This window comes from Cervus canadensis, chromosome 16 (assembly GCF_019320065.1).
Source record: "Cervus canadensis isolate Bull #8, Minnesota chromosome 16, ASM1932006v1, whole genome shotgun sequence".
In the NCBI taxonomy this organism is placed as follows: Eukaryota; Metazoa; Chordata; class Mammalia; order Artiodactyla; family Cervidae; genus Cervus; species Cervus canadensis.
In genome coordinates, this window is record NC_057401.1 from 7,403,444 (window position 1) to 7,416,230 (window position 12,787).

Sequence of the window (12,787 nt, forward strand, 5' to 3'; positions counted from 1 at the left end):
TTCAACTCCGTGGCTATGAGCTGCAACTTTACTGGGAGATCTTATCCCCTCCTTCAGCACAGGGGCATACTTGGGAAGGGATATTCTGGTGAGAGAAGGAGAAGATAAATGGGGTAACCCAAACAAAACACCAATATATAAAATGAAGTCTTCCTGGGATGAGAGTGAGGACGGAAGGTCGGAAAAAGTTAATTAGAAGTCCTGATGGCAGCTGTTAGGCATGAGTGAAAATCAGTCACCACATCTGCTTTTACCTCATCCTTGCTAGGTGCCAACGACTACAAGGACTTTACACTTCTTGTTTCCCTCTAACATTTATTGTGCAATTCACATGTGTTATCTTTCATCTCATCAACTCCTGACTACCACTGCACAAGGTAGGGGCAGAAACGGAAGCTTGACACAATTATGCAATTGCCCAAACTCACTCACGTAGTAAACGGAGCATCAAGAATCTGAACCCAGGTTCTTCTACTTCTAAAACTCAAGTTCCTAACTATTATGCTTCCCACTGCTGTTGCTGTTCACTCAGTCCTGCCCAACTCTTTGCGACCCCATGGACTGCAGCATGCCACGCTTCTCTGTCCTTCAGTATCTCCTAGAGTTTACTCAAAATCATGTCCATTGAGTTGGTGATGCCATCCAACCATCTCATCCTCTGTCTCCCCCTTCTCCTCCTGCCCTCAGTCTTTCCCCGAATCAGAGCCAATGAGCTGGCTCTTTGGCAAAGATAATTAAAGAAGACAAACCCAAGAAAAGAAGAGCAGAAAGACAGAACTTGAATACATCAACAGATTGAAGTGGGGAAGAGCAAGCAGCTGGAAACTAAGCCTCACCAACCCTAAGAGCTCAGGCATGCACCCCACTCTCCAGAAGGTCGTCTGTCTCCACACACATGTGTGTGTGTGCACACACACTCTCTCATGACAAATCTGCAAGACAAAAGCTGCTACAGCTACAGGTATGGGGAAGAGAAAGTTGGCCTGTAAGAATCACTATGAAATAAAACCTGGGGTAGAAAGACAGAAGATCTGAGGGCTCTACAGACTTGTGCCCACATCATGACCCATATTTGAAAGAATCAAAAGACAAGGCCTTGCAAAGTTCACTGGGGCCCAGCAAAAGGGCCGCTGCTCCAGGACACAGGTTTGACCACTTTCCTAAGATTACTCCATCACTTCCAGCTTGCTGCCTGCCCCTCTATGCCAGGCCTCGCCCAACCATCTTCAACTACCAGCCTTTTTAAGCTCCAAGCATTTGGAAGTTTTTAACCAATATGTGATTTAATTTTTAAATAAAGTAGTACAAGGAAAGATGAAAGTGAAACTGTGAGTCGCTCAGTCGTGTCCAAGTCTTTGTGACCCCCTTGGACTGTAGCCCGCCAGGCTCTTCTCCCCATGGGATCCTCCAGACAAGAATACTGCAGTGGGTAGCCATTCCCTTCTCTAGTGGATCTCCCTGACCCAGGGATCAAACCAGGGTCTCCTGTATTGCAGGCAGATTCTTTAATGCCTAGGCCAAAAAGTTGCCAGTATTCAAATTCTATTAAAGAAATCTATGAAAACAGTAAAAAGTTTAACTTTTTTACTCAAGATAAGTACTAAGAGAATTCTTGGCTACAGTCATTTTCAAATTCAGTTTTGGTCTCCCATGTGCAACCCCAAACTGCCCCATACATTTGAAGGGTTCCCAAAAGAGAAAACAGAGAAAACAATGGCACCCCACTCCTGTCCTCTTGCCTGGAGAATCCCATGGACGGAGGAGCCTGGTGGGCTACAGTCCATGGGGTCACGAAGAGTCAGACACGACTGACGCGACTTAGCAGCAGCAGCAGCAAAAGAGAAAAGCTAGGAATGAAACACTGCCACCCAGAGATAAATTTCAAAACCTTCCACTGCCTTGAATCCACTGGGAAGCACAGTAGGGATGGGTGTTTGAAAATAAAAGCTTCCACTTACATTGTTTTCTCCTTGAAAATTTTGAGAGTAGGAGACAATGACCAGAAAATAACCTGAAGAGAACCCTATTCTCTACTTCTCAGAAGTGAGAATAAATATATCATTCTCTACTCTAGTCTCAGGGCCACAGGTGTCCTGTACGAAGCTTAATTTTCAAGGAGAAGTTTAATTTAAGCTGCTTTTTCTTCTTTAAAATGTAGTGCCTTAAACAGAAAATGTGCTTAATAAGAGTTGACTGACTCAACTGCAGGAAAAGTCCAAATGACTCAAAGGGGGAAAAGGGCCTTTCTTTAAGAGGTCAATTCTGTGTTAAATTCTTTACTGCCAAAAAAATTTATTCCTTAAAAATGACAAGCTAAAAAAAAAAGAGAGATGAAAGGCAGAGAAACCAGTTTTAGGTTAAGGGTTTTAAAACTTCACAAATGGTGCACATTTGTGTGCATGTGCATGGCTAAGTATTATGAAACAATTTTACCTATTTACCCTAGGACCTGTCTTAAAGATCATTCTCTCCACCACTAGCGGTTATCCAGTGTGTTACCTCAGCAACTTAAGGAATATAATATCAGCTTTAAATGTCAGAAGAGAAAGTGTGGAGATGTCTTTTCCACCAGGTACTATCAGAAATGCCAGAAGGCTAGAAAGTAATACTGAGTGTATACACAACTGCTTGAAAAATGTCAAGATTTCCGGTAAAAACATATATCCCAGAATTAGTCAACACCCAAAATGCATGACTTTTAAAACCCTTCCAAAAAATGTTTTTAAAACCTAAAAACTTGTATTTTGTGATAACTCTGCCCTTTATAGGTTTCCTGCCCACTGGCAGGACATCAGCTGATGTTATCTCAAACTTTCTGTCCAGGACAAAGCTTTGGGGCAGAAAGACAAAGCTGACATTTCACAAAGTCTGTGGGACAGCAAGCAAGTCTTCTAATTCATCCCCTTTACTAATAAAACCTGGTACCCAGGTGGGAGCCCACCAACAGGGCCTTGCTCCTGAGCCTCACTTTATTTTCTTTCAATTTCTAGAGCTGGCAGACTGTATTCAAGCACTAGACAAGCTCTGTTTCAAGTGTTAAACAAGCCTTGCTTCTTACTGATTACAGATCTCTTTCTTCTATTCAAGGAAAGATAAACAGATATCTCCCTCTGTCAAACACCACTCAAATTTGACCCTCAAATTCCCTTCCCTTGTTGTCTAGAAAGAGGGAATGTTCCGGGTATGTGGCTTGAAGCAAGATGTAGGTGTCACAGAAAATTGGCAGTTCCCACTGAGTCTTTCGTAATGAACTGCTAATTCTCACTTAACAGCATTTCCTGCAGATAAGCAATATTACATGATGGCTCTTTAAACTCCTTGGCAGTGGCTGTGGCTGTTGCTCAGTCGTGTCTGACTCTCTGCGACCCCATGGACTGTAGCCTACCAGGTTCCACCGTCCATGGGATTTTCCAGGCAAGAATACTGTAGTGGGTTGCCATTTCCTTCTCCTTAAACGCCTTAGAAGAACACTAAACAATTAAGACACGTGTAACAGTGATAAAGAACCCTCCCGCCAATGCAGGAGATGGGGGTTCTATCCCTGGGTCAGGAAGATCCCTCTGGAGAAGTATTCTCCAACCCACTCCAGTATTCTTGCCTGGGAAATTCCATGGACAGAAGGAGCCTGCTGGGCTACAGTCCATGAGGTTGCAAAAGAGTCAGACATGACTGAGCAGCTAAACAACAATGGTTGCTGAATAACCCCTACTCTATTATAAACTTTCTTCCTAAGCCCTTTTGGTTGTCTGCGTTTCTTTTCCTTTTATCCTCCATTAAGTTGTAAAATAGAGGAAAACAAACAGTTTCCTACAGAGGGGATTTATAAAGACGCTATTAATAAGGCAGAGCATCATGCTAATCACTCTTCTTCTTAGTAACAGCAGTACCTCACCATTAAACTTGTGGCCACATTGAGGTTTCTATTTCTCCTTTAAGTCACCATTCATTACACTGTGACTTGTTTTCACACAGACAGATACTATTAGGTTGCCCAAAAAGTTCACTTGTAAACTTACAGGAAATACCCAAACGAATTTTTGGCCAACCCAATACTTGGCCTAGCCCTTGGAACATGTATTCTGCAGCCAATGTACCATTTCTCTAATTTCTAGATTTAAGTCTGTTCTTCTTACTATAACTCTACTGGTGGTGTAACTCCACTTGCAAGGAAAGGTACATACTGTTGATGTGATCTTTGGAATTAATCATTAAAATAATAGTCTTTGGAATTATCATTAAAACAACAACAACAACAAAAAATTCCCTAAGGCAAAGGGAAGCAATTTCATCCATTGCTTCTCTTTGGAGACAGCTCTCCAGCCAACCATAAAACTACAGAATGAGAAACCAGCTCTCAAAATACATTGGCTATGTTTATACCCAAGACAGCCATGCAAAAAACAGCTGCAAAAGCTCAATCAGCTTACTCTGAAAACTTCTTCCACTTATAGAATCAGCTGTAAAGGTAGGGACAAAGTTTAACTCTTTAAATTTAATAAAGCAGTCTGACATATTTTCTTTGCTTCATTAAAAGTTTTAATGTATATGTCCTACAGATTCAATCCATGGTGCGACCCTTCTTCTTCTTTTTTTTTTTTTTTTTCATTTTCCATTTATTTTTATCAGTTGGAGGCTAATTACTTTACAATATTGTAGTGGTTTTTGCCATACATTGACATGAATCAGCCATGGATTTACATGTGTTCCCCATCTCGGTCCCCCCTCCCACCTCCCTTTCCATCCCACCCCTCTGGGTCTTCCCAGCGGTGCCACCCTTCTTAAATGTTCTTACCACAGGAAAAAAAAAAAGAGAAATGGTAATTATGTGATAAGAAGGAGGTGTTAATGCTATAGTGGTAATCACCTGCAATATATCAATGCATCAAATCAACATGTGTACACATCAAACATATCTAACAATATATGTCAATTATATCCCAACGAAGCTGAAAATACAGGTTGTTATGTTTTCACCTTTGGTATAATTGATGAAGAGATCTTCTCATCCATAGCAAAAAATTTCTGCCTATAAAGAGATCTTTGAACAAATTAAGTACTTTTACCTAGAGACCTGAAGAAAAGTCTAAACTCATTTTTTACAACAATAATTTACTTTGACAACAAAAGTCTTGAATCTGCAAATTGTTGCTACAAATTGATTTGTAAATGTATATATATATATATATATATATGCTTTGAGAGAGACTTTTATATGACTTTTTAAAAGCAAATGGGCTTTTTCTTCCTTAAATTAGAATGCACAGGGGACTTTCCTGGTGGTCGAATGGCTAAGACTCAGTGCTCCCCATGCAGGGGGCCCAGGTTCAATCCCTGGTCAGGGAATGAGATCCTACATGCCACAACTAAAAATCCCACGTGCTGCAACTAAGTCCTGGTGCAGCCAAATAAAAAGAAAAAAAAAATGCATAACCAAGACAAGCTCTACCTAATTCCATAGATTAGGAGAGAAGCTATGTTCCCAGGAGCAAGGCCGTCAGTCCTCTGAGACGGCATCTGCAGTCCCTTTGGGATCTTTACTCAAATGGCAGCCTCATCACTGCTGCCAAGTTTGGTGATGGCAAGTTTGGTATTCGCAGCCATGTCAGGCTGCTGGACACACAAGTGAAAAGAAGTAATTTGAGCAGAAAGGGAAGCCTGCAATTCAAGTTATCTGAGCACCAGCAGAATTTTAAAAAAAAAACAAGAGTACTTCAAGCCAGTTAACCTAATTGTCAAAATTATGCCAATCTCTGAGAAAAGATTTCTGTCCAAAAAACAATTCAAAAATCCAGAACAAAAAAATTAAATGTGAAGTTTTATTGGTTATTATATTACTAAAGTTTTACTATAAATGTGAGGTCCTGAGACCCTGCAGAAGCTTTAATCACAAAAGCTATTTCTCAGAAAGAATGGGTTTAATTTTTTGAGACAGAAATCCAATTTTATTTATGGCACCAAATTCAATAAAACACAGGCTATTTCCTTCCCTAGGAGAATAACTGAGTTGCATTATGAGTAATGATGGGTAACACGCAGGGCTAAGGAAAGGCTCTGCTTTGCTTTATAAGACACAATACTCAACTCAGACTCTGGCCCTTCTATAGGTTCTCGGGTCTTTCTGGTGACTCTTATTTAGTGCTTGAAAAGAGAAAAATGAGAGATTTATTATAAAATGCAAGGAAATACAGTCCTGCTTCACAGTAAGGCTTGCATCAGACTCATCCATGGCAAAATCATTATAGAAATCAATTTTACTCATTCCTTAACATGCTCTGTGAGTGAGTGCTAAGTCACTTCAGTCATGCCTGACTCTTTGAGACCCCACCAGGCTCCTCTGTCCACGGGATTCTCCAGTCGAGAAGACTGAAGTGTGCTGCCATGCCCTCCTCCAGGGATCTCCCCGACCCAGGGATTGAAACCATGTCTCTGATGTCTCCTGCATTGGCAGATGGGTTCTTCACCACTAGCACCACCTGGGAAGCCCAGCATCCTCTGTACCCCCCTAAAAAGCATAAATACATACAAAGAATTTTAAATAAATGTTACCAGTACAGTATCAAATAGCTTTTGGATAGGTCATAGGAGAAGTAGTTACTAGAGGCAGAAGCCTGTTTTCCATTCATGAGGCCCCCACCATTAACACACAATTAAACTTCAGAGTGCCACATGCCACCGTTTACCCCTTACTCTGCTAATGCCATTTATCTGTCTCAAAGACAAACAACACTAACAAAACATGTACGCTAAAAAAGCTGCATTGACTTTGCTGAAAATACTGGACAGTATCAACTACTAACATTTCTATAATAACTAAAAGAAACTAATTCTTACAATAAAGCACATTTGATCTGCAGACTCTCTGTAACTGTAACATAAAGTCATTGCTATTTTCAACACTTTTTGAGAAATTAATGGCCTTAAATATGAGTAAATCAATGAAAGATAAAAAATAAATTCAAATCTCTGCTTACAGAGAAAAAAAAAGAGAAGCGCTGAGCACGTAAGATATTCTAAACATCTTGGATCATAACTCTACTACACTGAAGAAGAAGGATCAGCAATGTGATCAGCAGACTCCTGAACCACCCTCCACCCATGGAAATGGACAGCTACACACAGAACAATTCCCACTGAGAGAAATCCAGTACCTCCCTCAGTGCCTCCTACATACACAGTGAGTGAGAAAATCCATTGAGATGGGTAGGAAAGGCGTTAACCCCACCCCCAACACAGCACCATACAGTCAGAAGGGAACACCCAACTCCCAACTTTTCCCTGAGGAGTCAAGGGGTTTCACTGTACCTATAACACTCCAACTTCTAAGGCTCCCACTGAGGGATGGGCCCCCAAAATACCTAGCTCTGAAAGCTCATACAACTTATATTCATGAATCTCACGGGACCGCAGCAATGAAAGCCGCAGCTCTAAGATGGGCACGTGAGCACGCTCCACGGCTGCCCCCCAGGGCTCATTGTAGAATGAGCAGGCAAGAACAGCCCGTCTTCCCAGGAGGAGAGCTGACCGTATATTTTATAAGCAGCTGCCCAGGGGTCTGGCTTCTCGTAGCATGCACTGAGGGGCTGACTGTGATTCTCCCTGCACCCCAAGGAGGCCAGCTGGCAACTCCTTCACTCCTTCGCTCCAGTCCCACTCCTGCAGTAAAGCCAGGTCACCAGTATCTCTCTGAAAGGAGCTGCTTTTATGGCTATGACTCAAGCAACAGGTCCCAGATCACCAGGCACTGACAGGCCATGGGGCTTGCATTCACAAGTCCCACAGGATTGTAGTGGATAAAGCAGCAGTTGTTAATGGGTGTGCACATAACCACTTGCTACAACAATCCCCCTAGGGTTCTTTACAGAAGAGCAAGCTAAAAACACTCATCTTCCAATCTTTCCCTGGAAGGGATTTGATTGCATACTTTCCCAGCGCATGCCTTCTAGTCAGCCTGCATCCAGGTGATGACAGATCCTCCCCTTTAGGGCATTGACAGGTCTTGGCACACGCTCAACCACTGGGAACTATTAAGAACAAAACAGCAACTTGGACGATCACAAGGGTTAACAGGCAACCATGAGCTTAGGCTGGGATGATTGATTAGGCTCATCTACACAAGAGCAGTCTGACAAGACTGGGAGAGGTGGCTGTTTTATCTGATGCACAGAAAACAAAACAGAGTCAAGGGAAATGAAGAAACATAATAATGACATCCAAAAAAAAAAAAAAAAGATAAATCTCCAAAAACTAATCTTAATGAAATGGAAATAAGTGATTTGTCTGAGAGAGAGTTCAAAATAACAAAGATGCTCAATGAGGTCAGGACAGTAATGCATGTACAAAGTTAGAATTCCAAAAAAAAAGAAAATGTTTAAAAGTACCAAACAGAAATAACAGAGCTGAAGAATACAACTGAAATTTAAAAATTCAAGAGTTCAACAGTAAACTAGATCAAGTGGAAGAAAGGATCTGCAAACTAGAAAACAGGAGTGTGGAACTTACCTAATCAGAGGACCAAAATGAAAAAGGACTGTCCCCGAACACTGCTGTTGTAACGAAGTTCTATTACAAGTCTCTAGGCTGCAGGCAATGTTACCTCAACTGCTATAAACTGTTCTTAGAGAAAGTCTAGAAATTTACTAGCAACCTCAAGGAATTGTTTACAGCACCAAGATGTTATCTTTTGCCTATAGCTTCATTTGCCCAGACCAACTGTAATTTCTTTTTCACATATGTACATACAACCTACTCTCTATACATGGAAATCCATTCACAAACACACATGAAAGTCAACTTTTACTGAGAATCTAGTATGTTCAGACACTGTTGTAGAAGCCTCATCATACACTATCTAATTCAGCCATGGCAACAAGCCAATGAGTTTGGGGACTACCATGTGTCATTTTAGAAATTAAAACTGTGGCATCAGAACAAAAATAACTTGCCCAGAAGCAACTGGGCCAGGGCTTGGCATTTAGTCTTAATGACTATTACACTAGAAATGTTTTCCAATAAAATACAATGTCTCGCCATGTGAAGCAACTGCTTCAATTTTTTTCATGAAAAAAATATAACAATATACATAATATGTACTTACATATCCTGGTGACATAAGAGCATAGTGAGAAGTTATGAAAGCTTTATGTTTTGGCAAAATGAGTCTGCCTTGCAAAATGTAAAATACCCTCCAATGTTATTGATAAAATTTGTTTTTAAAGCCAAGAGGCTTAAGAAAATGAAGCTCCTTATCTAGAAAACATATATACACATATGTATAAATGTATATATACACATTTGAATGAATATGTATCTATATGTATTTGCATAAATGAATATATGAATATATGTGTGTATATACATGTGAATAAAGCTACTTAGCCAGAAAACATTTTTCCCTTCCTTATATACAGGAGAGTTACAAAGTGATATCTAGGATGTGTCACCCCTTAAAGTCTCAGGATAAACCATTCACTCAAGCATTTTTTGAGTGCCTGCTATATGCCAAGCCCTTTGCTAGATCCTGGTGAGCAGAACAGACACCACCAACTCCACCAGGAAGCCAACCCTTCATTCATATCGGTCAGCGACCACACTAAGCGCACAGGAGTCCAGCGTTGCTAAGTGATGAACTAGGCTTGTGACTTCTTTAATTCAAGGTCTTAAGCAATAAGGAACACCCTTAAGGGCCCAGGAAAGTTTAAGTACAACCCTGATAAAGATAAGATATGGAGATTTTCTCTGATTGTGGCTTATGGCCTTATGATTCATCTTTAAAAAATCATATCCCTTTTAAATAGGGTAGTGGCTTCCCATAGCTCGGCTGGTAAAGAATCCACTGCCATGCAGGAGCCCCCGATTTGATTCCTGGGTCGGGAAGATCCACTGGAGAAGGGATAGGCTACCCACTTCAGTGTTCCTGGGCTTCCCTGGTGGCCCAGCTGGTAAAGAATTGCCTGCAATGCGGGAGACCTGGGTTCAATCCCCAGGTTGGGAGTATTCCCTGGAGAAAGAAATTGCTCCCCATTCCTATATAGTCCATGGAGTCACAAAGAGTTGGACATGGCTGAGTGACTTTCACTTTCACTTTACCTAGAGTAGTGCATTTAATCTATCCATGACTGAATTTAAACCAACCTATAACCTGTAACCATCTGGAAGCAGAATTTCTTAAAAACAGCATTATCCAACCACAAAGCTAAAGGCATGGGAAGAACACAGAAAAAACATCAGTAGCATATGTTTTGTTGAATAAAATACAGAGTGATATTTCTACTTCCAATAAAATGTCATCTGTAATCACCATAAGTACCAACTACTGAACAGTGTAGTCTCATGCATGGTACAGGCTTATAATACATCTGTATCTCTGTTCACATAGGCTCCTAACGGTTTTAAGAGTCTGTTTAATGATATTAAGACTCTATGTAGCCTCTCAGTAAAGAAGGGGTGTCCAGAAGTAATTCCAAAAGTTAATATAAATATAGTAAATATGAATGTTCTCAGTGACACTGACATTTTTGAAGATGTCAATGCATTAGCTAATTTCCTGCATGGCTACATTTCTCAGTGTTCCTCAAGTAGGCTGCATGTTCTTCCTTGCTCAGTGATTCTCCCTGTTTGAAAAAGGGCACCAATATCCTCTTGTTACAGCAAGAAAACATGCCAAGGGAAGTGGAAGCATGGCCCAAACCTGCCACAAAGAAACAGTCTTTCCCTCCTTGAGGCAAAGTTCTTCACCTCCTGGAATACAGTGGCCTCAACCAGCTCAGAGATGAGCGGCTCAGGACATCAGAGACCCCAGCTTGACCAGGGAAAGGCTTGGGTCAAAAGGAGGCAAGAAAACCCGTCCAGATAAACAGATAACAAATCGCAGACCACATTCTGAACTTCACATAGAGAGGAAACACCTGAATTTTCTGGTAAGGGCTCACCTTCCAGTGAAGAATTCCCCAAGACGGTCCACCCCAGCGGCAACTCCAGATGAGTCAGGGCCAGCACGAGCTCCTCGTCCAGAGCGGGCAATGCCCCCGCCGTCAGGGCAAACGGGGTCAGCAAGGTCTGGTGGCTACTGGCAGTGAGGCGATCGGCCTGGGTGACCAGCAGGCGGGCCAGCCTGCAGGCCATATTGTCCACATAGGTCACGGAGTCAGAGCCCATGGTCACCGGGGAGTAACCTTCCGAGCAGAGGCACACAGACACGGTCACCGTCTCCTGAAGCCCGTGGCCTGGACGACAAGACAGTGAACAGTTCACCCAGAGGCCACCGAAGATGCACTCCCAGTATCCAAAGCAAGAGGCCGAGCATACACACCACACGCTCAGAAGCGTAAGGCAGACAGGAAACGCAGCCAAACAGCTTTAAACACTGCCAAGCCAGTGGGTCCAAATGAACACTGACCCCATCTTCTTCCAGGGACTCCAATTTCAAGCTAACTTTTATGAGCTCTGACCATTTTAGCGCCTGTTCTCTTGTCATTACTTCCCTGGTAGTTCAGTCAGTAAAGAATCTGCTTGCAGTGCAGGAGACCCGGGTTCGATCCCTGGGTGGGGAAGATCCCCTGGAGAAAGAAATGGCAAACCATTCCAGAATCCTTGCCTGAAAAATACCATAGACAAAGGAGCCTGGTGAGCTGCAGTTCATGGGGCTGCAAAGAGTCAGGCATGACTGAGCGTCTAATACTAACACTCCTATCACTGCTATTTGGCACAACTTCACCATGTACTGCTACCCAACCGTCAAATTCAAGTTTGTTGTCTTAAAGACCTTTGTCCTTTTCTGTTCTGGCATTTCCTTCTGAGTCACATGTTTTTATATATTTATTTAGGTGATCATTTTATAAGGCAGCACCATAAAGTTACACAAGTTTACCCTAATTCCTCAGTGTCCTTTTGAACGTTGAGTAGGGTGGGTAAACACTAATCCACAGAAACATTATAAATAATGTTCACTGCCCCACGGCCACCTCTGAGAAGAGCCTCTCTGTTCTGCAGGTGTTCTTAATGCTTCTGCTACTGGGTGGTCACCTAACCCTGCTACTTCCCCTTCCTCCTTACACTCTTCCTTCATCTTACCAAGGTTATGAACTTCTCCCCAATATGTTTTTATGTTGTCCTTGGCAGAATTTCCAGGAATTACTGCTATCTAACTTCTGTGACTATGATAGTCACAGCTGGACAGAAGAAGGGTTAACATTCAGCCACCACTGACCCCCAAGCAAACGACGAATGGGTGCAGATCATCCTTGTTCTGCCTTATTCTCCAAAGCCTTTCCCCAGGAGCTATGCTGCCAGGCTTCAAGGAACAAGAGCATCCTGGGTGTACCAGGCAGGAACTACTGCCATTTTCTCACCATTGTCTCTTTAAAGTGGTCCCGTGGTACAAACACAGAATGCAGCTCCCGCCACCAGACTAAATGTGTCTAGTATATACTATAGAAATCTGTTGTACATACTTCAGAAAGGTACCCTTGCAAAGCTATATCCAGGAAAATTTAAGATTCAGAAACAGAAACTATCCTTTGCCTGCAAGCAATCTGTTAAACTCAAGGTATGAATGCTCCCTTCTAAGCAGGCCACAATATACTCAAAAAAATGTTCTTTAACACACAAGGAATGGGGAGAATGTTCACCCCTACATGCAAGTTTAAGAAAAAAATTAAAATGTTGATGTTAGGAGTAGCACTTCTGTTATTATTTTTATTCTTTCTCTACATAAGAAGCTTGATTAAAAAGGAGAAAAACCAAGAAAAGAGGGCCACGCCAAATGCAGCAAAAACATCAACACAAGTGT

The 12,787-nt window shown here is 41.9% G+C and overlaps 1 protein-coding gene across 6 annotated transcripts in view; it reads right to left on the reverse strand.

Moving 5' to 3' along the window:
• ARHGEF28 (Rho guanine nucleotide exchange factor 28) overlaps positions 1 to 12,787 on the reverse strand; it is a 326,249-nt gene that overhangs the window by 184,440 nt on the left and 129,022 nt on the right. For all 6 annotated transcript variants that reach the window (XM_043488559.1, XM_043488558.1, XM_043488553.1 and 3 more), the window contains one exon: positions 10,929 to 11,222. In XM_043488559.1, coding sequence (XP_043344494.1) covers positions 10,929 to 11,222 — 294 coding nt within the window. The remainder of the gene's footprint in view (positions 1 to 10,928; positions 11,223 to 12,787) is intronic.